This window comes from Nematostella vectensis, chromosome 5, assembly GCF_932526225.1.
Source record: "Nematostella vectensis chromosome 5, jaNemVect1.1, whole genome shotgun sequence".
Classification (NCBI taxonomy): domain Eukaryota; kingdom Metazoa; phylum Cnidaria; class Anthozoa; order Actiniaria; family Edwardsiidae; genus Nematostella; species Nematostella vectensis.
Genome location: NC_064038.1, coordinates 11343710 through 11370523, shown reverse-complemented (window position 1 = coordinate 11370523; position 26814 = coordinate 11343710). Strand labels below are relative to the sequence as shown.

Sequence of the window (26814 nt, the reverse complement as noted above, 5' to 3'; positions counted from 1 at the left end):
TGCAAATGATCTACTTGGTTTATTTATGTACTTTTAATGTTTGTGAGAAGGTACAACATGTTCCGAACCCTAAATTACTCTTTCCAACTGCCTGATGTGAACCAGTCTTGTTAAAACATTAATTTTTGTCTAAAATAGTTACTAAATAATAATTATTAAGAATTAACTATTTAAGATTTTATTTCCTATACATTCTATTTAAAAAAAAAATATTTAAAAAACCTGGAGAGTTTTGACTGTTTTTTAGATAACTGTAATAACATTAAAATCACTCTTCTCCATCACTCTTTTCCTTTTACTCATATTGTTGGCATTCATTTACTAAATCACTAAATCAAAAAGCATATTGTTGGCTAGGAGTGGCTTAGAATGGAGCATTGAATCACAGGAAATTTTTCTGTATCATTTCTAAATTGATTGTTGCTGTTATTGTCCTTCATCACAAAAAATGGGCACAACACTTAACTTTACTATCGTAAATTATGTTTTTTTGGTAGAAATGGTTTTATATATAAATATAAATATATATATTTATAAACATAAACATATCCCATGTTTCTGTATTATAAAGTTCAGAGTCATTTTGTCCATTGGCGTAGCTTTTTTCTAACATTTACTTCTAGTCCATTGTCTTCTTGATGAGGATCACCACATTCATGGCTTTGTGCAGTCACAAAAATCCTTAGCTTCTCAAGTTGCCTTGGCAACAAAGTAACCTGATTGTCCCTTATGTCCACCTTACAGAGTTTTGGTAAACCTTCGACACAGTTGTCTGCTAAAGACTTAATACAATTTCCCCGCAAACTCAAACATTCCAGAGAAACAAGTCCAATTAAGTTTTCAGGGAATTCCTCAAACTTGTTCATATTAAGATCCAAATGGGCAAGTTTGGGAAGTTTAAAGAACTCCGATGGCAACGAAGAAAGATGGTTTTCTCTCAGACTCAACCACTGTAAGGAAACCAACCCCGAGATTTTGTCAGGCAATGATGTTATCATATTTTTTCCAGCACTAAGTTTCTTCAGTAATTTCAACCTACAAATATCTGCAGGGAGAGCCATTAGCTGTGTGTTAATTATCCACAATTCCTCCAGTTGTACCAGTTCGCATATTTCTGACGCCAAGTACCCAAGGTTATTGTGACTCAGACAAAGAACTTTCAAGTTGGTTAAGCGGCCAAACCCACTCGGCAAAAGAGTCAATTGGTTATGGTCCAGACAAAGCTCCCGAAGTCTTGAGAGGTAGACAAGTTCCACAGGCGGCATTATAATTTGATTATCGTTGAGAAGTAAAATCTGAACGTGTTTTAACTTCTTCAAAGAGTCTGGGATAACGGTTAGTTCTCGGTGGCTCAAGTTTAGAATTTTGTGTCCTTGGCTTATTGCTTTTTCAAGCAGGCTCTCGGTCTCCTTAAACCCTGCCTGATACATTGAGGTGATCTACGACTGCAAAAATATATCAAAAGTAAATCCTTACATGTCAGAACGTTATTTTTTTTTTCTGACGTTTTTCAGTTTCTGACAACAAAATCGAATTAGCCAGGCGTTCCTGGAGGGCTGCGAAGGACTAAGCCCGTTATGTTGGGCACGCTCTTTACTTTAGTCCGCTAACTAAACGCGGGCTCAAATAGGCGCCAACATTTGAAGAAAAGTAAAAGAGAACAAAACAAACAAAAAACACACAGAAATTAATGACTTACTAGGTTTTGTATGCCGTCCTGTGGAACAGTAGAACTGTAATTTTTACCGATGTATCGGCATCGCGATGAAAGGTTTGCGATTTGTCAAGGCTTGCACGGTTATGATATCTTTATTTCCGGGTTTCAACTATGCCCTACTACATGAAAGGGACAAACCACCCCGCAAAGGTAAGCTAATTTGAATCAGTCATTTTATGGAATAAAACGCATTATTAGTAGATAAAATACGATGTCTTTTTATGAAGGATACATTTTGAGTTGTATTGTCTTGCGTACTTCTCCAATTTTTGTATTTTTTGAGAAATTTCTCTTGGCTGAAATTTTAAACATTCCCTGGTGATCAGGTCCAAAATGATGATTTTTCATTACCACCCAGATACCCCCACCCAGAAATTTTGTTAAAAGACTTTTATGTTAAAATACTTTTATGCCTATGACTGTTAAAGTGCCCCTAGCATCAAATTCCTGTAGCTTGTTTTTGATATTTACTTATCCTAAGATGAAGAATAGGTAAAGAGTTGGTTTTCACTTGTAATGCAAACACTGCGTACATAATTTCCTGATTCCAACTGAAAAGCAAGCAGAAGAGAAAGTGCAAGAGAACACTACACACTACTGCTTGATTTTATTGTTGACGGATTCTCACTTGTCAGGCCCGTAGCCAGGATTTTGGGCGGGGTGGTTCGTTTTTCCATTTGAGCGTACCAAATTTCCGGTATACCCCTCTCCTGGCCTTACTACATTAGGCAATCAATACTTCAAATAAATTCAATCTTGTATTTATAATGTTATAAATAGGATGCGATAATAATAAAGATAATTATTTGTAAAAGATTTTTATAGTCATTTTATAGACATATAAATGTGCACGGTATATCCAGCGAACTTTTTTTTGTTAACTCTGAGCGGACCTTCAAGCCAGGTGGGTGGGGGGGGTTCGTCCGAACCCCCCCTGGCTATGGGCCTGTTTGTGTGGCACTACCGCTTTTGCTTGTGTCCAAGTGAGAACCAACCTTTAGAGAGAGTTAGTAAGGGACTTTGTCTTTTAATCTTAAAATGGTATAATTGCATTTAAGGTAATTCCCTTGAATTGCACTGCGCACCCCTTCTGCGCATAGTGGCGGGCAATGTTTGTTCCAATTTTCCGGTATTAAGTGCGCACGCGCGCCACAGTTGTACAAGAAAACACAGCAAAAGGTGCGCGTTTTTTACTTAAAATCGCTTTGACAGAAAAACGAAGTCGGCTACCCCCATTTTTTATTTGCTCAAATAGTTAAATATATACGGAAAAATGATATACTGAAAGAAGAAAAAAAGTTGGGTTGTAGAAGTTTTGTTATTTCTCTTAAAAGCAATAAAAATACTTCAAAATGGCGCTTTTTACCGTATGAATAGTGGCGAAAACAATGTCTTTTAGTGCGATCTCTTGGAATGTGATTTGTTTTGCACATTAGCTACTACGGGTTATTGTTTAGGAGATCGGATTCTGTCAGCTCGACAAACAGAACTTAATTTTCTAAAGACTATAGGCACTCTTTTTGAAAACTAAGAGTTGGGATTTTTCCTTGTGCGATCAGTAAAAACGTGTCAACTCTACGCCCCTCTGTTGCGAAAATGAGGTTGGTACCCCCATTTTTTTTATTACATTTTTTGAAAGCCCTTAACTTTAACATTATTTATGCCAAGTTTAAAAATATTCTGGGTTGTAGAACTATTTCAAGGGAATTACCTTAACCTGCCTTACCTGCCTTAAAGGCGGTAAGATCTTTGGCCTTGACTACTGTCTCTGGTAGACTATTCCACATAGGGATACTTTGGGTGAAAAATGAATATTTGTAAGTGTTTACTCTGCTAGGTAGTGCCTGTATTTAAGATTGAGCATATGATATCTTACATACAGGTTGATGACAAAATTAACCTAAAAATGAGCAAGCCAAATGTCTAGACAAAGCTTGTCTTTTTATGATTCTGTGACAAAAATTCTCAAAAATCACATGTATCAGTTATGAATAGAAACTAAATATTTGAGCTTGAGTTACCAGATCATGTTAATTACAATGTCCCACAAAAACCAACTTTAAGATGATTTTGTAAACTTTGCTCAGCCTAGCTTTTTGTGCAAATTTTTTCTTCATTCCCCTCATGATTTTGATGATAAACAATACCTGATATTTTTTTTATAATCATAATTTTGTTACTGAATGATTCTAAGTATTGCACCTAGCATGAGAGTACCTGATAATGATTCACATAAGAAGGGAAGCGCTCTTGGGCAATGGAATTTTAAAGGTGTAAATTTTCTATTCTTTAATCTGTGTTTTCTATTGGTTAATAGCTTGAAATTCTATAGAAAAAAAACAATCCTTTTTTCATCAAATCATTTTTGAAGATTGGTTTTAGCACCCCAAAAAGCAACAAAACCGTACATGGTGAGTGCTTCCATTTTCTTGATTAAGCTTTTTTTCTTTGTCACACCAGTTGGCTGAAAAATATTTATTTAAGATGTTCTCCTGTAAAAGAGGAAAAAGAAATTTACTTTCAGCTACTTTTTCTGCTATGTTTGAATGTAAGTATTTCACAATATGATTAAAATCGTATTGTGTGTTTGTTGCCGCAGTCCTAAAGAACTATTGATGCAGAAAAATGTAAAGCTGCAAATTTAACAGTAATAATAATTTCAACATGTGAGATTCAGGGTACAGTTACTTTAGAGACTTACTCCAGGGAACATTAAATGCTGCTAGGTAAGCTAAAACTTAGGAAAAAGCACCCTAATCTTAACCATTTATCAAAAAGGAACTGTTTTATTTCTTTCAGGTAAGATACCTGAAAATTTATAGAATTCTAGAGCTGCAAGCATATCCATTTTGGGGTTCATTTTTAACTTGTGGATGCTTGCAAAGCATTTAAAAGTTATTGGATGGACTTTTGTGTTATTGCCCTATCATTCTCACAATGAACACCTGTTAACCAGCCTTTTCATACGTTGTAGCTAGTTTATGCTTTCTGAGAGACACATACAGGGAAAAACTTCCATGACTGTGTTTCAACTATAAAAATATTTTTTATATTGTTTAGAAAGATTTTAATATTTTTCTAATAATAGCACAAAGCTTTCGTGATTTCATAATTTTTGGTTGCGCTTAAATTTCAGGAAAGATTTTTATTTTGTTACCTTTCTGGGATTCCTGTGTAGCGAGCAGCTGTCAGCACGAGCCAATGAGAGCCAAGAATTTCTCAATTGTAAACAAACCCACGACGCACGGTTCGCTTCTGAGAATTAATCATTTCTATCAAATCTTCCATCGAAAAGGTGTCTCAACTTGGGTATTTGGTGCGGTAAGTCACGATGTTTTCCGCCTGTATGTACGAGCTATCAAACTCTCGTTATTGGGTGGTAAATTTAGTCGTATCGTTTTGCATCGGTGAATTTCATGTTTTTGACATGCTTTGAAATTTTCGCGGCACCGGGAAAATCGACTCACCATGTTGGCGGTAGAAAATTAGGGATTGATTTTTTTTTCTTCGCAAGCCAAAAAAAAGGTGTTTATTTTGTGGAATGAGATATCCTTTTCCTCTGGCTGTCTTTTAATGCGGCTATGTTTATGGTGGAATTTCCTTTGGATCCTTCATCGACAAAGGCAAGCAGTCGCCGGCCGGCTACAGGTTCTTGTACGAACGTTTAGGTTTTATCCTGTTAAATGAACCATCCTTTTCAGCTCTCCGTGGTGTGAATTAATCCGTTTGTAGTGTACCTCTGAAAATCGTGGGTGGGAGATATTTATTTTGTCGCCTTTTTCGCTTTGAATGAAGGCTTTATTTACACGAGAAGCTGTGTAACATCAATCCATGTTAGATCATCGTCGTTTCGAACGTCAGAAAAAGTCACGACTTTTTTTGACCCACTCTGCTGCCGTTTCACATGCTTTCTACATCTCAACATGAACTTCGCTTCTCAGTCTTGTCCATATAGTTTATTACATCGTACATCATGTTTTATTTTCTTCTTCGTCGATTATTATTGACGTCTTAACTTTTACACGGAAGTCGAAATTGACAATTACATTTTTGTTTTAAATTATGAAAAGTGCAATCTCGGCTGTTAAAATTCTTCACAAGAAAAAGATTAAGGGTACGAAACCGGGAAATTCCGCCTCGTTCATATCTAGATACAGTATGAACACGCACTGTTACAATGTATTGATTGGACCATCCGTGTACGCACCCCAAGTTTATTGTTATTCTGAGATGGGACTATTTTTTAGGTTGCAGGGTTGTAGAGGAAAGGGCTATTTACCCTCTGCCTGGATTTACCCCCATGAATGGACCAGAGGAGAACGAAACAAGTTCTCTATCCAGCTTCGTCCAGGAGTTTGAAACGTAAGTTTTTTTATTATTATCGCGCGCGCCGCCCTGGGGCATCATTTGTATGTGGACAGCATTTCGTGCCAACTTGACAAGTTATTATTGTTATTACTATTTCCTCAGCTTTGCCGAAGAGGTAAAGGATGGTATCCCGGAGGTTGACAGTAGAGGAAGGATTAACCATAGGTAAATATCGAACACTATTACGTAACCCCGAATCGAACCTTTAGTCGTCTCCACGTGTAGGCATTCTGTATTAGTTTCGATCTCCGCGATCACAGCAGTGGGTTATAAGCATCCCACTCGCTACTACATTCAAACTCTCTTTATACTTACCCCCCAAAAGTAAGTATAAAAGGCATGGATGACCTGCATCGTGCAAAATTGCCTTCATAGTTGATGCTTTATACTCAAGTTCAATTTGTACGTTTTATTATTTGAGCGTTTATTATTTTTATTATATTTGGCGACTAATCGTTTGCTTTATTATGGCGATGCTGATGAAAACGGAAGTCTAACGCAGATGGTTTCGATAAACTGCCAAGAAAAACGTTTTGAAACTAATTGAAATTCACTTATACTCCAATGCATTTTGTTTTACTTATTAATAATCCCTTCTCAGCTTTTGTTTATTTCAACTCTACCGTTATATTTATTATACGGATGAATAATGCTATATCTTCGTAGTCTCGGAAGAGATACTTTAAACAGGTGTACATGTAAGTAATACAGGTTGTCCACATTAACGGTCGATTCCCTTTGTTTTTAATGGAAAAGAAACTGATCAAATGCCATCAAAACCAATTCCATAGTAGTTCAAATTTAATTTACTAATTCCATAAAGCGCAGTAGGAAACGCACGAAACACTAACGAAGATGCATACAAGGATGAAATCATTTTCGAATTTACTAATTGCATTTTAGAATACATTCGTTCGCACGATTCATGATGAAACTGATCTCGTTCCAGAAAAGAATCTGAAGAGCTGGACTCATCAACGACAGAATCTCGAGTGAGTAAATAGTTGGTTGTGTTCTCAGTGTACCATGGGCCCATGTCGTGCTATCGTCGTACGAGGTTGAACTTTTATCCGTGTCTTTGATTGGCTGGAACACTCACCTCATATGGCATGGCGATCGCGTACATGAATTATGCATCTAGCAAAACAAGTTCCTGTTCGAAAATAGAGTTCTACGAAATGTGTTCCGCTTAGTAGATTAACAACGCGGTGCGGATAGCGCAATGTTCGTGTCATCAATGTATATTGCTGGGAAAAAGGCGAAGAAGAAAACGACTCAAAAGCTTGTACGAAAGGTGAAGTTTTTTTTTTTCATTCTAAATTCCGTTCAGCCAAACTCTCCCAACCTGTTGATGCATAACAAGGCCCTTTGAATACACTAAAGTGAAATGAAGTTAAAAGTCATGTCCATCATAATATGTGTTAAAATGCAATGTTGGAAATTTATATTTTCAATAACAAATGTCCAGCATATTATGCGTTAAAATGCAATGTTGGAAATTTATGTTTTGAATAACAAATGTTTTTTTATTACTTATGATTTGAAACCTCGAAAATTCACTAGAAAATAACTCAACGCTAGGGAGGAGTGTGCAGAAGTGAAGGTGTTGATTTGTGTGTTTTGTGTTCCTTTTCTTTAGGTTAATAAGGTAAATTAATAAGGTACGTTTTGTAGTTTTTTTCAGCTTTTGAGTATTGCGATTCTATAGTTAAATGAAATTACTTTTTCTTCTTCTTTGCCTTTGGGAAACCCTTACTCTCTTTGATGGCCACCGCAGTCTAACCCTAAATCATGAAGATAGATTCTCGCTACATGTCTCAAAGAATATTCGCGTTGATATTTCGTTTTTTCGATTAACAAAACCCAACCCTTTAACTTAGTTTTTCCGGACATTATTAGGTTGATAGCAGATCGTTGCTTCGTTTTAAAGAAATGCTAGCACTTTCTTACCATACTACAAACAAGCTGTAGAATAACTAGGTGGTATGACTATAAAAACTACAGACAAGCTGTAGAATAACTAGGTGGTATGACTATAAAAACTACAGACAAGCTGTAAAATAACTAGGTGGTATGACTATAAAAACTACAGACAAGCTGTAAAATAACTAGGTGGTATGACTATAAAAACTACAGACAAGCTGTAGAATAACTAGGTGGTATGACTATAAAAACTACAGACAAGCTGTAGAATAACTAGGTGGTATGACTATAAAAACTACAGACAAGCTGTAGAATAACTAGGTGGTATGACTATAAAAACTACAGACAAGCTGTAGAGTTACAGGACAAGCTTTAGAATGACAACGTTTTCTGACTAGGAAAACTACAGACATACTGTAGAATAACTAGGTGGTAGGACTATAAAAACTACAGACAAGCTGTAGAATTACAGGACAAGCTTTAGAATGACAACGTTTTCTGACTAGGAAAACCACAGACATACTGTAGAATAACTAGGTGGTATGAATAGAAAAACTACAGACATACTGTAGAATAACTAGGTGGTATGACTATAAAAACTACAGACAAGCTGTAGAATAATTAGGTAGTATGACTATAAAAACTACAGACAAGCTTAGAATTGCAGGACAAGCTTAAGAATGACAACGTTTTCTGACTAGGAAAACTACAGACATACTGTAGAATAACTAGGTGGTGTGAATAGAAAAACTACAGACATACTGTAGAATAACTAGGTGGTATGACTAGAAAAACTACAGACAAGCTGTAGAATAATTAGGTAGTATGACTAGAAAAACTGTAGAATGACTAGATAGTATAACTAGAAAGAATACAGACAACAAGCTGTAGAATAACCAGGTGCTTTGCGTAGGCATGGTGAAATCAGGGAAATAATTCAACACAAGGTTAAAATGGTGTGTTATACGCCTTCGAAAAACCTTAGCCCTTCGTTGGAGAAAAAATAATGAACGCTCTGCTCCGCAAAAAAAAAAAAAAAAAAATGCTTGAAACCTCAGAGGAACTACTCCGTTTTCACAGATCAAAAACTACCAACCTTTTGTTGACTGATTTCCCTTATCTTTGTTTGTCTGATCAAGACTTCATTATCTATAATTTCGCTGGTAAACTAGCTTGTTATATAGAAGGTTTTCAATGTGTACAGGAAGAGAGTTCTATACTCCTTGTCTTTTTCTCAGTCTCTTCTTATCCATCAGATCTCAGGCCCGTGACCAGGATTTTTTTTTTTTTTTGGGGGGGGGGGGGGTGCGAAATCCGAAAAAGTTGACCTAATTTTTTCCGGGAGGGGGGGGGGGGGGGGGGATGAGTTCTCTAATAAAAATCTGATCACTCCAGGAAAAACAACATGGGATTTTTTTTATGCCTTTGAAGTATCTTCACGGGACGTTTATTGTCGGATTTGGCTACGTACCAGAGTGATCTAGCTTATGCTTTATAGTTTTGTCTACAAATAGCACGTCCATCGGGAACCGAAAGTGGACCTTCAGCCGTTGTGCGGTGCGTTCGCACCCCCTGCACCCCCCTGGATACGGGCCTGGATCTACTGCAACTTTCAAAAGAGCTCAAAATCAGCCAGTTACAATGCCATAAGCGAAAACGTATGCCCTCAGAAATGTTATAAACTAACTGATGATTTTACTTAAAAGAAATAAATAAATTGTATATACTAAACTTTGTCCGGGAGGGGGTCGGAGATATGACCCCCCACCCCTCTGGAATTGCCAACCCCCTGGAAAAAAGATGAATACAGTAACTGTTAAGTAAAAAGGGCATTTTATCCTCCCCTCCCTATGGAAATTCCTGGTCGTTTAAACTCCCCACCCCCCCCCCCCTGAATTTCCAATCCCCTCAATGGGGGGGGGGGGGGGTATGGATATCATCTGGAACTACACAATCGCCACTTACCTGTTACCTGTCCTCCTCGTGCCGTGTGGCACATAGGGCCTTCAGACAGTGCTTTTCCACTTTTCCCTGTCTGCTGCTTTTGACCGCACCTCGTCCCAGTTCCTCCACCCCGCCTCGCCTCTCTCCCTTTCCACAGTCCTTCGCCATGTTGTTTTGGGTCTTCCCTGTTTCCTTCTGCCTTCTGGTGTCCAAGTTAATGCTACGCTGCAGTCATTTTCTCTTCCTTGTCTCAACACGTGTCCGATCATTTTCCATCGCCGTCTCTTCACTTCACTGCTCAATTGATGTACTCCAGTTCTTCTCTGTACCTCTTCATTCGTTACATGGTCTTCCCAGCTAATCTGCAATATCCTTCTCAAACACTTCTGTTGGAATACATCTAGCAATTTATCATATTTCTTGTTCATCTTCCACGTCTCGCAACCGTACAATAAAACCGAAAGTACCAACGACTTGTAAATCTTTATCTTTGTCCGTCTCATGATCTTCTTTGAGTTCCATATACGTTTCAGCCTTGTGTACACACTCCTTGCTTTTGATAATCTATTTCTGAGATCTTTCATTCCACCACCCTCTCTGCAAACTTTTGCTCCTAGGTACGTAAACTCGCTGACGTCTTCGATTTCTTTTCCATTGATCACAATATTCCCATGCTGTTTGGCATTTATCCTTAGCATCTTCGTCTTCTCTAAGTTTATTTTCAATCCCGCTCGCCTAGCCTCGCCGTCCAGCTTTGCTGTCTTCTCCTGAATATGGTGTTTTGTTGAGGAAAGCAATGCTATGTCGTCCGCAAAGTCTAGATCGTCCAGTTTAGATGTAAATTTCCATCGTATTCCATTTTCTTCTTTTCCAATTGACCTTCGCAATATCCAGTCCATGACCAATAGAAACATAAAGCCCGACATATTGCAGCCTTGCTTCACCCCCGTCTTTATGTTGAACCATTCTCCTGTTTCACCCTGATCTTCGACCGCACACTGGAAATCTTCATAAAACAGCCTCACAATGCGTATAATCTTCTCTGGAACTCCATACTTTTCCATAATTACCCACAAGCTCTTACGATGGACTCGAAGGCTTTCTCAAAGTCTATGAAATTAACATACAAAGTTGCCTGCCACTCATTCACTTGCTCTATGATGTTTCTCAGTATAAATACTTGCTCCGTAGTTCCTCTCCCTATACTATAGCCAGCCTGCTCTTTTCTCAACTTTTTGTCAACTCCGTTTCGTATTCTGTCAATAACAATTCTTCCAAGTATCTTCCCTACGATGGACAATAAGGTGATTCCTCGTGAGTTCTTACATTCTTTCAAATTTCCTTTCTTTGGTAGCTTTATTATAAGCCCTTTCTTCCAGTCATTTGGGATGGTTTCATGCCTCCACACTTTTACAAGTAGCTTATGCACTCGCTCGGCCGAGAATTCTGGGTCTGCCTTCAGCAACTCAGCTGTGATATTATCTATGCCCGGCGATTTTCCATTCTTTAGTGTTGTGATTGTATCTTTTACTTCTCCGAAAGTTGGTTCATTGAGGATATTTCCTCTATCAATTCTCCGAATTCAAATTCAACTTCATCCTCCGGTTCTATGGGGTTATCTGGTTGCTCTTTATTTAATACTTCCCTAAAATGTTCTGTCCATCTCCTCTGTATTTCCTCTTTTTTACTGAGAAGTTTACCGTCCTTATCCAACACTGCGGTGCTGTGCCTAGGTCTCTGTTACATAGTTTCTTCGTCAATCCATATAAGGTCTTCATATGTTGGCTTCGCGCCGCCTTTACAGCTTCAGATGCTATCTCCTCTAACCATTTCTTTTTGTCTGCCTTCAAACTTCGCTTCACTTCTCTGTCTTTTTCTCTGTACTTTTTCCTCAATTGCCCCTTAACTCTCTCCGATCGTGTACTCAATATTTTCTCATTCATCTGTTGTCTTTCATCTATCAGACTCCAAGACTCTCCGCTAATCCATGGTTTGTTCTTCTTTCGTGGCTTACCTAAAACTGTCTCTGCAACTTCCAAGAGTGCCTTTTTCATTATAGTAAAGTCCCTTTCCACTTCTTCCTTTGCATCTACTACTTCTTTCCCTCTCCCTTCTTTGTCCTCTTGCTCCAATGCTTGGAACCGATTCCTTAATTTGATGTTAAATGTGTTCCTTACCTCTTTCTCCGTCAATTTAGATGTATCATATTTCACTCTGATGTTACCCTTCCGTTTTGGACTTTCCTTAACCTTATCTTTACAGTAGCACAAACCAAGTAGTGATCACTTCCTACGTCCGATGATCTAAAAACCCTTGTATCTTTTACTGAATTCCTAAACCTCTTATTTACCAAAACATGGTCTATCTGGTTCTTTGTCTTTCCATCTGGTGAAATCCAAGTTGCCTTGTGAATGGTTCTATGTGGGAACAGCGTCGCAGTTATGACAAGTTCGTCAAGGTCACACAATTCACATAATCTTTCTCCATTGTCATTTCGGACTCCCAATCCATGCTTCCCCATGACTCTTTCATAGTCCCAGTTTTGGTCGCCAACCTTTGCATTCATATCACACAATCGCCACTTATGCGGTTTAAATTTTAGTTTTTTTTCTGATTTGTCATTTCTTTTTCCACAGTTGTCGCTCAGGTCTGACAAGCAAGTTAGCTTCATCAAGGTATGTAACTAGCTAGAATGATGTCGTGACCACACGAGAGGATCACCCCCCCCCCAATCCCCCCGATGAGGTGGGTCTTCCCCCCCCCATCCCCCCGATGAGGTGGGTCTTCCACCCCCCCCCCCCCCCCCCATCCCCCCGATGAGGTGGGTCTTGCAATGTCGACGTGATAGGGTAGCCTCGTCCCCAGGCTACTCCCTTGCTGTCAGCTCCATGATTCTTTGCGCGCAGACTTACACTTTCCAATATGGCGGACTCTTCATGCTCGAGGGCGAGAGCAGAAAGGGCCAGTGACGTCATAGCCATGTAGAGCGTGATAGGCCCGCCGAGAAGCACAGGGACGAGGCTAGTTATAGTGATGTTTGTCCTATTTTTAGGGGTCAAAATCGGGCGTTTTTCAATTTGTTGTCTTACTGTCAAAAATGGTGGCTTACGGAGGGGTTTTTGTCGCAGTGTATTCGTTTTGGGCGCAAAATTTTAAGCTTTTTCGGACGTAAAAAGTATTCAGTAGCTTTTTTCGCGCGGAAAGTTCGATTCGAAACGAAAATGGTCCTAGAAAACGGACATGATATTTCCTTTTAGGTTATGCCCATGTATTCTGTCGGGTTTATGTTGTTATGTCGCATTATGTTGTTATAACGCGCCACCGTGCACCACGTCTTGTTGTACAGTATTCTGGAAAAGACCCCAAAATTGTAAATTTTGAGTTATTTAGCCTGTGGCTACAGTTCTAAAGTAAAGTTTACTTTTTACTCCTTTCCTTTCGTTTTCGACTTTACTGTCTACAGCAACCAGGATCGATTTTCACTCGAAAATAAAGCGGAGTAAGCACAAAGACATACGCGTGTGTGAAAAATATTATTATCTTCCTTCATGGCTTTTATCTTCCTTCACTCTTATTTTTTCTCACACAAAGGTGACTTACATAGTGGGAAATAGATAAAAATCCACTCTCTTTCTAAGGTTGTAATAGTTTGCCATTCTCTTTATCGCTTAATGTATCTTTTCAGGATAGCAGTAACAGAAGCGCTCTTTTCTAGCCGAAAAAATAGTGCCATACTATTGTATGCTAAGCGAGGGACGTATCTTGGGAAAAAAGTTGAATTTGACAAGGAGGGCGAGATATACAAGAAGAAAATAAAAATGATTTCTTCGATGAAGGTTCTATATTTTGCGAAATGTTACTCTCTCATTTTTATTGTTGCGTTATATCATTGCTACTAGCTTTAGCCTTTTATTTTCAAAAACGTTTCTTGATGATCGGTTAGAGAGAAAGTGTGAGGCTTTCAAATATTTGATCATTGTCACCTGCAAAATTATTGGTTTAGCCTTATGTCCGTGTAAAAAGATGTTACTAGTTTCACACGCTTTTGGTATTATCGTCTTTAATTAAAGCCGCATTGTCACCAGTTTACTTCCGGTCGATTACGTAACAATCTCCGATGATTTTAAACGGAAAACGCGAAAAATATTTCAAAATATTGAAAGCAGTGTGTCTATTGGAAGTTTCTTTGAGGATGTGATCGATAATTTAGAGCGGATGGCCTGTTAAATATCTCGGATTCTAATAGATTCTTTTGTCTTTTAACGGTCGAGGTTTCCGTCGGACCTCCGGAAGTAAACTGGTGACAATGCGGCTTTAATGGAACCTATTTTGTTTGCCCTGACCTTTAGTTGGCAAATAGCAGAAGTGCTCACGGCAATTACAAGTACCGTGCAACCAGTGCAACAAGAAAACAGCTGGTTACAAGACGGGGACGAATGCTGGCGAACTACAGCACGTACAAACATGGTGTCCCAACAGCGCCAGGATTATTTCTGCACTGTATGCACTGTGCTCTAGAATAACTACGCGACATTTGCGGCATTCGAACAAAAATGTTGAACACCTCTGAAGCGCAGATTAATTTATCATGAATTTTTTTTAAACTAGACGAATACTATTCCTCATTTTGCTAGATTTTGATGGATACAGCTATTATGGCCCATTTGTTTTCACTTTTAAGTAACTGTAGAACAAAAAATCCACGTATTCCCCCGCTCATTTTCGGTCATCTGATTATGTTGTTATGATTGAGGGTGTTTTGACGAGTTATTCATCATTTTACGCCGGTTGTTTTTCGTAGGCAAAACGCTGTAGTTTCGTTTTTAATTATTAATTGTTGCAAGTTTTAACACTGTACGATTGCATTTGCAAAACATGTCTCTTTCATTTCACACTGCTTTTGACCTCCTGTTGAATTACAAAAAATCAGAACGAAAATAAGATGCTCTGGTAAAGTGTTTTGTTAAGTTTTATTTACCAAAGTCTTGAAGAACTTCCTGTATTATTTCACTGAATCATTGTTCCATTGTAATATTGCGTTAATTGAGTCTACTTTTGCTAAATCGATATCTGAAATCTAGGGCCGATTGCAACAAATTCATTTGCATTACAAGGGAACCCAACTACTTGGCTCCGCTGTGGAAAAATAATCTAATACTCTCTCGCAAAGCAGAAAGTTTAATTGCAGTGTCGGACATTAATTTTAAGATCATCTAGTTATTCTTTTATTTAGTGGTATCCTTGGACTACAAGTCTCTCGAATCTCAGCAACATTTTTAGCCTGTCAAGCTGTATTATTGATAACTTAAAGGGTCCTCCATTATTCTGAATGGCTGACTAAGAGATCTACACCGTACCACCTGCAATCGTCATCTAGCCAATCACAGCGCACGCTCTACATGTTTGTGGTTCTAACAGTTAGGGTTTAAAAAAAAAATACCTTCCAGAGGGGCATATTTTCCGTGTGCTTCTAAAAGAGCTCGCATAGCGAAGATGCAAATCGAGATTGCTCTCTGTAATGCACTCTGGAACCAGGAAAACGTGCTGCAATGAGCCAAGGTAGACCTTCTCGGAAAAGCCGCAGAAAGAAGCATGTTTTTAGCAAATCTAAGGAAGAGTTTCGACATCCCAGAAGTGTTCGTAGACGAAGCTCCACTCAAAGTCTCTTGAAATTGGTACGTTCTATTTTAGATTTTTTAAAGAAAATATTTAATTGACAATGCAATGATTATTGATGATTCCCGTTTATATATAACGCTCAGTAAATTACTACCTTTTCTATCGTATAGGGATTTTAAATCGAATTCAAGAATCGATGGCGACCGTGTTATCGAATTATATTTTTAGTCTTTAAAGTAATTCCAATTATCTATTTTTGATAAATGAAATTCTGACGAGCACTCCAAGTTCAAGTATAACTTGCGGGTTAAAAAAATATAGCAATACTGCAAATCTCCTCTCGTAATCCAGTCAAATATTTTTCTTTATATAAATTATGTGTTTATTTTTGTTCAACTATAAATACCACAATGTATCTGCTTTTCTGGTCTATCGGAGTAATGTTATCAATCGTGTTCGCTCCTGGTAGCTCGGTTTTACGTTTGTTTTGATTAAAGTTCACTTGACAGCGTGTTAGTTGTCGGTATTTGCGAGAGTTAATTTGCTACACAAATGTGATATTATCGCTTAGTTTTAACTTTACCCTACGGTATTTCTCAAGCTAATTTTTGACAGGTAGCTCGTAAAGATGGTTTTATTTCTCACAGAGGAAAGCATTCAAAGATTATTTTTTCTCATTAACAGGTGTTTATCTGAAATGCATAAACTTCACTCTAAAATATAGGGCAATTTACAAGTGACTTAACCGGTCGTTTTTTTTATAGAGCTTAATAGAGGGTAAATTTTATCGCCGAAAATAATGTGAAACCTTGTTTATTGTCATTCCTAAAAATTTTACATTTGCAAAATAATTTATGGAATGTAATTGATAAATAAGCTTTTAGGGATTTCATTTTCTCGTGCCTCTTCTCGATTTGCACGCGCGAGATCGGCATGTTGTAGTTGGCCACGTGCGATAAACTTTGACTACCGGAGCAACTGTTATATAACAGCAGATCTAGAGAAGTGATTGGTGCTGTTGTGTATCAGCGGTTATGGTGCAGTACTCAGCACTTGCAGCTTTTTTTAATGGATGCCTTGTCTGTTAACTTGAAAAGCTCAATGAAACACCCCTTTTTATACTTACTGCGTTTTTCAAATATTCTGCGAACTCTCGTCTATAACATTCAACTGCAACCGCTTTCTAGCGTGTCATTTAAACTAACGAGATTTGAGGCGATCGAAAGACATTTCAGAGCTGGCCAATGAAAACGCTTCAAGGATTTTGAATGAAGGAAGGCAGAAAGCGATTTAGATGTTGGAAATTATTGACGATGAGAGTTCACAAAAAAATTGAAAATTGAAAATCACATTAAAAATCGCAGTAAAAATAGTCGCTTATAAATAAACTTAGACGAAAGGCTTGAATAATTTGTTGTCTTAATCTACTGGCAATACTGCATGCAACCCTATTTGGCCACGAGCCACAAAAGTTATCTCATATTTAATATTAATAGTTAATATTATTATATCATGCTAGTCTCGGTCTCTTTGTAAGTTTATTCGTTCTTTTTCATATTTCCTATTTTCCTCTTTTGTAACATCATCCTTTCCTATCTAATGACGTTTCTATTATGAACATGATGGACGTGTATCTAAGGTGATGAAAGGAGATCAGATTTTATTTTGAAGGATCTCCTTCAAACCGGGCCAGTTTATTCAACAATCCGCTATTAGATGAAAGACGGAGGGAAGCCGTGAATCTTTTTGATTCTCGCTGTCATAGAAATGCCATTGGCCAATCGACGTTTTCTGTTTTCCCTTCAGCGCTCATTGAAATAGGTGCTTTTAAAGGAATAAAGTATTATAGTATTAGCCAGCCGTCAGACAAATTTATATCTCCATGCACAAGCTAAATGCAATTGATGACGTAACCCCTAAGTTCCCGGATAATCGCGCGCGCTTTTCCCGCCATCGTCATAGATTGTCAAAAAAGTTTTCGATCATGTTGTTGTAATTAATTGCGTTTTTTTTTTACAGGCCCTCCTCACTCCCCGTACTCCGTATGAAGAGTTTCACAGACTATTCAAGGACGTACCCAAGGATCAATTCCCGATAAACGGTATGCCTCGGTCAGGCTTGTTGCCAGAGGGGGTTCGGAAGAACCCCCCACTCGACTGGAAGGTCCGCTATAATTAAGGAAAATAAAGTTCCACTACAAGTAGAACGAGCTACCTAAGAGAAAATGGTCCCGCTTTATGGGTAAACGAACTCCCCTCCCCATCCCCCCCCCCCTACCGCCCAAAATCCTGGTTTCAGGCCTGCTCGGTAGTGATCAACATGAAAATTCTCCCTGCTATAACAGTGTCTAACAAAGGGATAGGGTAATGAGAGTCTACCCGATAGTTTTTTTCTTGCTTGCACGCGTAGTAAGTGCAAAGGGTAAAAAAGAAGCAAAGCATTTCGAGATAGATCGTAAAATCAGGGTATGTCGTTAGATCGGAGAAAGGGAGTCGTGAAGATCGTGTGGGGGAGATCGTTAGGTCGGGATATTGTTGGTATGTCGTTAGATCGGGTAAAACCGTCGAAACCTTGGTATGTCGTTACAACGGGGATCGGACAATCAGGATTCCACTGTAGTTTACATACTCTGCGTTTCGTTTCCATAGATTTCTCTTGCGCGCTGAGTCGAGAGATCTTACTGCAAGGTCGCATCTACATTAGCCAAGACTGGGTTTGCTTCTACTCCAATATCTTCGGCTGGGAAACTCAGGTATGTATAAAAGTCTTATGACTTTCCCTGGTTTCCTGGTCAGCAACACCGATGTTATTTATTATTTTAGTTTAAAGAATGTCGATTAACCACTCCATTGTTATTGTAAACAATTGAAAATACAACGCTTCATTTGCAAGAAAACTACAAAATAGCCATCCACGATTGAAGTCTGATAGTTGATTAAATATGTTTGATTGAACGGTTTTCTATTGCTTGACATAAATGGATGCTTTGTGTGACTCGGTATTTGAGCGGGAGCATAAAATTGCGGCGTGATTGACTTACTTTTAGACAAAGGGCTTAAAATCTCGAAATAAACATCTAAAAACAAGACATTTGATAATCCATTTACCGAATTCAATCGAGAATATCGCCACTAGCTTTCTCAAATCATCAGCCGATGGAAATGAATAAATTAATTACTTAATTACTACAACACAGTCAACTCTAGCCGTACTAGTGATATGTTATGCCTCTCCATATATGACAATAGAAATTTGATTCTTCTTAAAGCCGCATTGTCACCAGTTTACTTCCGGAGGTCCGACGGAAACCTCGACCGTTAAAAGACAAAAGAATCTATTAAAATCCGAGATATTAAACAGGCCATCCGCTCTAAATTATCAATCAGATCCTCAAAGAAACTTTCAATAAACACACTACTTTCAATATTTTGAAATATTTTTCGCGTTTTCCGTTAAAAATCATCGGAGATTGTTACGTAATCGACCGGAAGTAAACTGGTAAACTGACAATGCGGCTTTAACACTGAGTGTTTTGCTGGGATCCAAACACTTGGGGCTGACAGAAACTCTTGCGAACTCTAACCAAGGATTTCCACTAGGTGGGTTTTTGTTACGATTGACTGTCGAAAAATACGCAATTTTACGCTAGAAGGTTTTATATGATACTCTTGCTCATGTTATTATTTATGTATTTATTCAGCTTAGACTGTCGTAAGATACGCAGTTGGCTTTCAATTGTACGCTAGAAGTTTTTATATGATACTCTTGCTCATGTTATTATTTATGTTATTCAGGTTACGATTGACTGCCGAAAGGTACTCTCCATCACACGCGAGAAGACTGCGTATGTTGTCCCAAACGCTATACTTATCACTACCGAGGACGACAAGGTGCGTGACATACAGGAAACACGTGATCAAGTGATACCAGTGATGGACCATTTGTTACTTTTTGGGGGTGGGGTGGGTGTGTACATATCCCCATCCTACCTCCCCCAGATAAATCGAGCCGGATCCCACAGTAAGAAAAAAAAATAGCAGCGATGAAATACCCACTATAAAAAGCCCAATGGATCAGCGAAAAAAAAAGATCGAACACATCTGTTCCACATACAAAACAAAAAAAAAAACAATCGTGCAATCAAAAAATTGTGCATCCTTCCCCCCTTAAAATATCGCGTTCAAATTTCACAGGTTCCAAGGGGTTATAACATTTTCCTTAAACTTTGCATAGCATTTCTTCTCGTCGTTCCTGTCGCGAGAGACTGTGTTCAAGCTTCTGCTACAAGTATGGGAGGAGAAGCTCAAACAGAGTTCGGTAAGTCTTGGATCCTTTTCCTCACACAGGGAAATCCATTGTGCTGCTACCCTGGGTAACTGAGGCGCTGCTACCCTGGGTAACTGAGGCGCTGCTACCCTGGGTAAATGAGGCGCTGCTACCCTGGGTAACTGAGACGCTGCTACCCTGAGTAACTGAGGCGCTGCTACCCTGGGAAACTGAGGCGCTGCTACCCTGGGTAACTGAGGCGCTGCTACCCTGGGTAACTGAGGCGCTGCTACCCTGGGTAAGTGAGGCGCTGCTACCCTGGGTAAATGAGGCGCTGCTACCCTGGGTAAATGAGGCGCTGCTACCCTGGGTAACTGAGGCGCTGCTACCCTGGGTAACTGAGGCGCTGCTACCCTGGGTGACTGAGGCGCTGCTACCCTGGGTAACTGAGGTGCTGCTACCCTGGGTAACTGAGGCGCTGCTACCCTGGGTAAATGAGGCGCTGCTACCCTGGGTGAATGAGGCGCTGCTACCCTGGGTAACTGAGGTGCTGCTACCCTGGGTAACTGAGGTGCTGCTACCCTGGGTAAATGAGGCGCTGCTACCCTGGGTAACTGAGGTGCTGCTACCCTGGGTAAATGAGGCGCTGCTACCCTGGGTGACTGAGGCGCTGCTACCCTGGGTAACTGAGGTGCTGCTACCCTGGGTAACTGAGGCGCTGCTACCCTGGGTAAATGAGGCGCTGCTACCCTGGGTAAAAGAGGCGCTGCTACTCTGGGTAACTGAGGTGCTGCTACCCTGGGTAACTGAGCGCTGCTACCCTGGGTGACTGAGGCGCTGCTACCCTGGGTAACTGAGGTGCTGCTACCCTGGGTAAATGAGGCGCTGCTACCCTGGGTAACTGAGGCGCTGCTACCCTGGGTGACTGAGGCACTGCTACCCTGGGTAACTGAGGTGCTGCTACCCTGGGTAAATGAGGCGCTGCTACCCTGGGTAACTGAGGCTCCGAGCTTGAAACCTGTGATACCCAGGGTATTTTGCCGTAAAAACAAATCGTAAGCGCACGTAGTACGGACCATGCTCCCGCTTCTTCCGAGTGACTGCCTTATAATCACCCTTTAATATTGCTTTCAGGGTAAAATTCCGCCAAACAGCAGTCATGCCGATTTCAAGGTACGGGCTGTTCTCTCACTAGGAACCTAAGCAACGATAACGGCAACGCGAACGGCGACGGCAGATCAAAGAGCCAGACGTGAAATATACTTCTGAAATGGATTCTGTCTGATACATTATTTCAGCCAATGTGCGGAGTTAGTGAATGTTTTGCCTTTGGTGTGTTTTAGGAGTGCCTTGGAGGGGAGATGGACACTGTTCTACAAGAAGGCGTGGAAGAAGGCGAGGAGTGTGCTGCCGCCGAGTGCATATCACAGAGCGCAGGTATGCAATACACAGGTATACCACAACACACAGGTATACCGCCAATATAAAAATACTATAAAAAAAATACACGCAGTAGGCGCGAAACCCTGGTAGAGTTTTGCTCTTTGTTTTGGTGAGCACTCTCTCGCACTCTCGCCTTCGGCACCCGATCGTGCCTTCAGCACACACGCCATCCACATCAACGTTCCCCCGGGCGCACTAGAGTTTCCTAGGGACTTTCCGCAAAAGGATAGACGGCTAGCATTCTAACACCTATGCGGTACAGCACAGGTATACCGCGTTAGCAAGAAATAACCCAGGAATGGTACAATCACTGGTAATTAGCATAACGCATGTATACCGGCATGCAACACAACTTAGGTTGACGTCAGAGACTTGTTCACCAGATTTACCAGAGCGTGTGCTTGAGTATTCACCAAACGGCGACAGTGGCATATTCGACTGTCAATCGGGTTTCATAGCAACGGAGGGTGCCTCTTCAGCGGAGTTGACGACGTCAGTGCGCGCGACAGGTTCACCGCTGGCCGAAAGCGAGTTGCCTGCAGACTCGATTTCTCCAAGGCTGTCGCCTTATGGTGAGATTCTACTTGTTTTGTTGGGATCTCTTTTGGATGTTTTGTTTTTATCGATCCGAGTTAAGCATATTAGCATAAGCCATGTTACCAATGTGTTTTTTTGCTTCGCTAATTTTTTTAACCGCAGAGTCAATTCATACCTTTTTAAAATATCACAATTTTATATACGCTAGGACATACCAAGAGAATCTATGAGTTTTATACTAAGCAATGCCATCATCAACCATCGTCTAGATCTTGATTTTTACCTCAAACGCACCGTCAAATCTAGATCGTTCCCAAGATGGCGGGGCACCGTTCTTTCTATTACATGAGATGGTTTTTAGTGGATTTTCCTAATCAAACAATGCGTTCTATCTCTCACCTTCGTTCAGCCATAGAAATAACTAGACATTGCTTTCTCAGTTAGATTCCCAATCAATATTTATATGAAGATATTGACTAGTGTAAACTTAAGAGGATATGTAAAAATTCACAAGAGAGCGGTTTTTGCAAACCTTAGCATGAAAGGATTAATCATTTAACCGCGTCGTTAAATATTAAGAAGGCATTTATTTCGCTTCTGTGCTCCACCAAGGCTCGCCTTATTATCGTTAAACCGCTTTTGGTGTAAAATCTTTGAAGAAAAGTCGTGTTACAGAGGGAGGATAACTCGTGCCTGGCCAAAGTCTACTCTACCAGTCTAACTAGATGTGTTAGAACTCAAAAAGGTTTGCATCGATTGTTCTGAAGAGCGGCACGTATACCGTACTGAATAAGAAAGGAAACTCATTTTAAAAAGCAATGGCTGAAACATCATCTACCTCAAAGACAAAAACTTTTAAAAAAGCACTTGGCCAATACGAATCCAATAGATCTTTTTTTGAAGGATACTATATTAGTAATAGCTTTGGCGAGGACGCAGCGCCATTAGCTCACAACAAGACAAAGACCAAAAAAATAATAATAATTCCGCCGAATACGAATCAAATATATTTGTTTTCAAGGATACTATTCGTAATTTAGTTTTCGCGAGGTTTTAATATCGCGATTTTATTTATGATTTTTACAGATCCGGCAAACGTAGCTATCTTTATCGCGTCCATAGCTGAGATGCTCTTTTCCTACTGCCAAGTTAGCTTTAGACTCATTAAAAAGTAAGTAAAAATACACTCAAACTCCCTCCGCTAGGCTCCAAAAGAGTCTTAGGTGAATTCAATGATACCTCTGCCCCTCCCCTGACGTACATAGCAGCTTATCGCTGCTTTGTATTTTATTCCTGCTGCATTCATGCTCGGAGACCCAGTGTGCTTTGCGGGCGCTCACATAGGTCTTGTAGTACTTCATGTAACCATCAGTATAGTGTGTCCTAGACACTAACCCAAACCCTTACCATATTGATGGCTACATGAAGTACTAACCCATTGGTCTATCGAGAATACGCTGGATTAAAAATTCCGGGTTATGGAGAGAGAGGAGGGAAAGGGGGGTATAATACATTTCTGTCAATGGAATGTGATGATAGAGGCAGAAATGTTTATTTTGACGGCATGTGAATAACACGTGGGAATGTGAAGAGTGCAGTATGGGTATGAGTATATAAAGGGAGACAGCATGCTAGTGTCACTCTAGCCAGCTCCTCTGTTTAAGCCATATTGACTTTTGCTACTTGTCAGATTGTTTTGCACTGTAATGTTCATTCAGCAGTGATTACTGCTCATTGGCGCTGGCTACATATCCAAAATAAACAGGAGTTTAACCGTTTTTTTTGTTGTAAAGTGTTATGAAATGGAGGCAAAATTCGACCTTTCCTGAATCACACAATGTTTTTTGGCTTACACGATTCACCTTCGCACTCTCACTTATTATAAAGTTGGTGACTTATTGTTTATTGCACTATTTTACTTTCAGATTATCGCGAGAACAGCTGTTTGCTCTGCTTACTACAATTTTGTAAGTGCATCGATAACTTAATTTAAACATTATATAGTCATTATCATCATCATCACCACCACCACCAACTCTACTACCACCACCGTCGTCATCATCATTACATCATCTCCATTATTATTGTTATCATTATCATCATCAGCATTATTATTGTTCCATTATCATCATCACCACTATCATAACCATCATCATCACCACCACCATTTTAAAACCCGCCCAAATTAACGAGCTCTTCCATAATTTATTCCAGGATGGTGTTATTGTTATCGTGTAGCGCGTTCCTGTTATACCGGTTATCTGTACTAGAACCCAGGCTCCTCGCGCCTCCTCCGCCACCTGTCAAAGCTTATTTGTAAGTTACGAGACACTACTGTGAAAATCTGCCGTACTTTTTTTTATCTGTATCATCTCGTTATGATAAGGAAATCACTTTGTTAATCTTCCTCGTTTGCTTTATAGACACCAGTCGATACAGCAAATTATCAAACTTAGAAAACAAGTCCACGAAGCAGAAGTTTCTAGGTATGTATCGAGTGATAGAGTCTTGTGATTGGCTGTTTTACATATCACGTGACCGTTTCGGCTAGAAGTTTACTCTCTACCAATAAGACCACAAAAGTTCAACATGGATCTTGACTTGTTACTGTCAACTCTTGCTATTACGTACTCCCTCGAGACCGCCATTAAGTGGCCGTAGTAGCAAATGTACGTAAAAACGAGATCGTATTCCTGTCCGTAATTGCGAGGTGCTATAAAAGTGGGGTGTCCATAAGGCGAGAGTTGACTGTAATAAGTGCCCGCAATAACGAGGTAGAGGTTTCCTCGAGGTAAGATTCGACTGTACTAAAAGGACCGTCTTTTCAAACGCATTTGACGGGTTTTATACACTTTCTGCAATCTTCTTTTTACCAAGAATAAATCAAATGATGATCTTTTTAATAAATGAAGGGAGAAGGTGATTATCGAGTGATTTTACGTCTGCTAGCTGCCCGACTCTTCTGATGTTTTAAGCGCCTTCAACATTAGTTGCGCGTTAGCTCGAATTCAACTCGTAACACTTGTTCTGATTTTAATCTTTTTTTTTTCCATTTCAGAGTAAGATCGATAGTCTCAGCAAATCTAGAAGCGATATCTCAGGTAACAATTTTTTAAATCATTAAATAATAACTCCTCAACCGCACGCTAGCTAAAATTAAATGTCCACGTCTTTTAGATACGAGAAACCCTTGAGATGCTGCAAGAAGATCTAACCAATCGCATGGCAGAAAACTGTACGGTCTTGTCTAATAACAGCACAGTTTGTATACGAGTTTGATGTCCCGGATATAGGTAGCAAATCAGAATTCGCTATTGATATTATTATTATTATTATTGATATTACTAGGTAGTTTTAAAGAATGAAAACTATTTATTCCAAACAATCGGTTTTAAACAATTCTGAAAACATTTATTGAAGTTAAAAATCATAAGCTATATTGATAACTCACTTGAATAAAGTGATACATTTTATTCGTTGGGTTTTGTAGTATAAAGCAAATTATATTATCGCATTAGGTTTTAGTGTTTCTATTGTTTTTCGTTTTATAAGAATTTATTTCGTTTTATAAATATTAAGATATTTTATGTTCCAGACAAAGCATTTTAATGTAGATATGTAAAAATGAGATTTTTCCACTCTTCGTATACTAAGATAAACCCTTTTCTATTTCCTAACTCATTATTAGCAAAATGAAAAATATATATAATATTATTATTTAAAAATTGACACAAGATAATTTATTGGATTTCGCATGAGATTGATCGCGTGATAATAATGTTTGTAAATGTTTGGGGCTTGTATATATTTTTGCATGCATCGAGTGCATTTTGTAAATAAAGTTATAAGAACAAAAATAGGGAATGTACGTTAGGTAAATAGTCACCGTCAGCTGAATCATGGGAAACATTGACAATTGGCAAAAGAATTGGCAATTTCGATTGCTGATCTTACCCAGAGGCAAAGGGCTCTTTGTTGCAATGAGATTTCAGTGTTAGGCTCCAGGGCAGTTAGTATTGTAACGATGGTTAGTAAAGTTGTGTAATGCTGGCGTTACTGTTGAAATATCGTTAACTGCTGGACAGTGCGAGGAACAGAAATAAAGCAAAGGTGACAAGAGTTTAATGGTTTTGTCTCCATTCTGCGTGCTATGGATTATGGGGAAGGGACGCATGTCTTCGCCTTTAATCATTGGGGGGAGGGGAGGGGGCATGACGACTAATATAGTTTAGCGTCATTGAGCGATGTTGAAAAATACCATATTCATTGGGGGAGGAGGGGGGAGGGTATATGATTCTGTTAAGGGACTGACCATTACATAATTGACACGAGAGTGGATTTTTTAATTTGCTCATTTTGTGTTTTTGTGGCCGATATTTTTCTGCCAGTCATTGCTTGCTCCATTTTTCAATGGGGGGGGGGGGGGGGATAAGCCATTCCTCCGTCAAATATAAAATAGTTCAGCCCTAAAGAAGGTGGGGGGGGGGGGGGGGGGTGTTTAGCACCAAGAGCACTTAGTTAAGCCGGCTCTCCGGAGATTCGGGATTAAGCTACACTAAGGGCGCGTTTTTTTACTCGTGATTCCGGAATGAGAATGATTAGAATAGAAAAAGCGGACGTTCGTTGATACCGCGTTCCCATTCCGGAATGGAATGAAGGCCATTCCACCCATATTCTGCTACCTGTAGCAGAATGACTAGAATGCCATTCTGAACATTATCTACCAACTATTCCCATTCCAGAATGATAGGAAAAAAACGCACCCTAAGTTTAATGTCTTGTTATTGGTTACAACGCACGTGGAGGTGCGTTGTCTCGGGCGGGGTTCGGGGAGAGGAGCTGTGTAACCCATGAATTGCAAAGCGGCCTACGATCAGCACGGGTATAATAGAATAATCTCTAGATCTATCCTTGCTCGACTGGTGCACGCAGCGCAGAGCTAGTGTTCTTTTGAAATTCACAATGTTGAAAAAAATAATTTATTTTTAGATAGAATA

At 39.5% G+C, this 26814-nt stretch overlaps 2 protein-coding genes across 8 annotated transcripts; one reads left to right on the top strand and one right to left on the bottom strand.

The window, feature by feature from the left end:
• On the bottom strand, positions 1–1579 carry LOC5517693 (leucine-rich repeat protein SHOC-2). The gene has a single exon (XM_032362108.2). The coding sequence runs from the start codon at positions 1428–1430 to the stop codon at positions 579–581; it is 852 nt and encodes a 283-aa protein (XP_032217999.2). The 5' UTR covers positions 1431–1579; the 3' UTR covers positions 1–578.
• Positions 1580–1623: 44 nt separating this feature from the next.
• On the top strand, positions 1624–25936 carry LOC116601376 (protein Aster-A). Of its 7 annotated transcripts, none has more exons than XM_032362102.2 (19): positions 1624–1867; positions 5965–6079; positions 6188–6250; positions 7035–7077; positions 9523–9666; positions 12589–12627; positions 17591–17672; positions 18220–18323; positions 19366–19461; positions 19805–19888; positions 20972–21010; positions 21181–21274; positions 21664–21852; positions 22904–22988; positions 23743–23784; positions 24032–24133; positions 24241–24303; positions 24876–24918; positions 24995–25936. In XM_032362102.2, exons 1-19 carry the CDS (start codon positions 1765–1767, stop codon positions 25094–25096), a joined length of 1632 nt encoding a protein of 543 aa, XP_032217993.1. In that variant the 5' UTR covers positions 1624–1764; the 3' UTR covers positions 25097–25936. The 7 variants fall into 7 exon arrangements, with proteins under 7 accessions (XP_032217993.1, XP_032217995.1, XP_048583559.1 ...); XM_048727602.1 differs by lacking the exon at positions 1624–1867 and adding an exon at positions 4904–5038; XM_048727603.1 differs by lacking the exon at positions 1624–1867 and adding an exon at positions 5236–5340.
• The last annotated feature ends 878 nt before the right edge of the window (positions 25937–26814 follow it).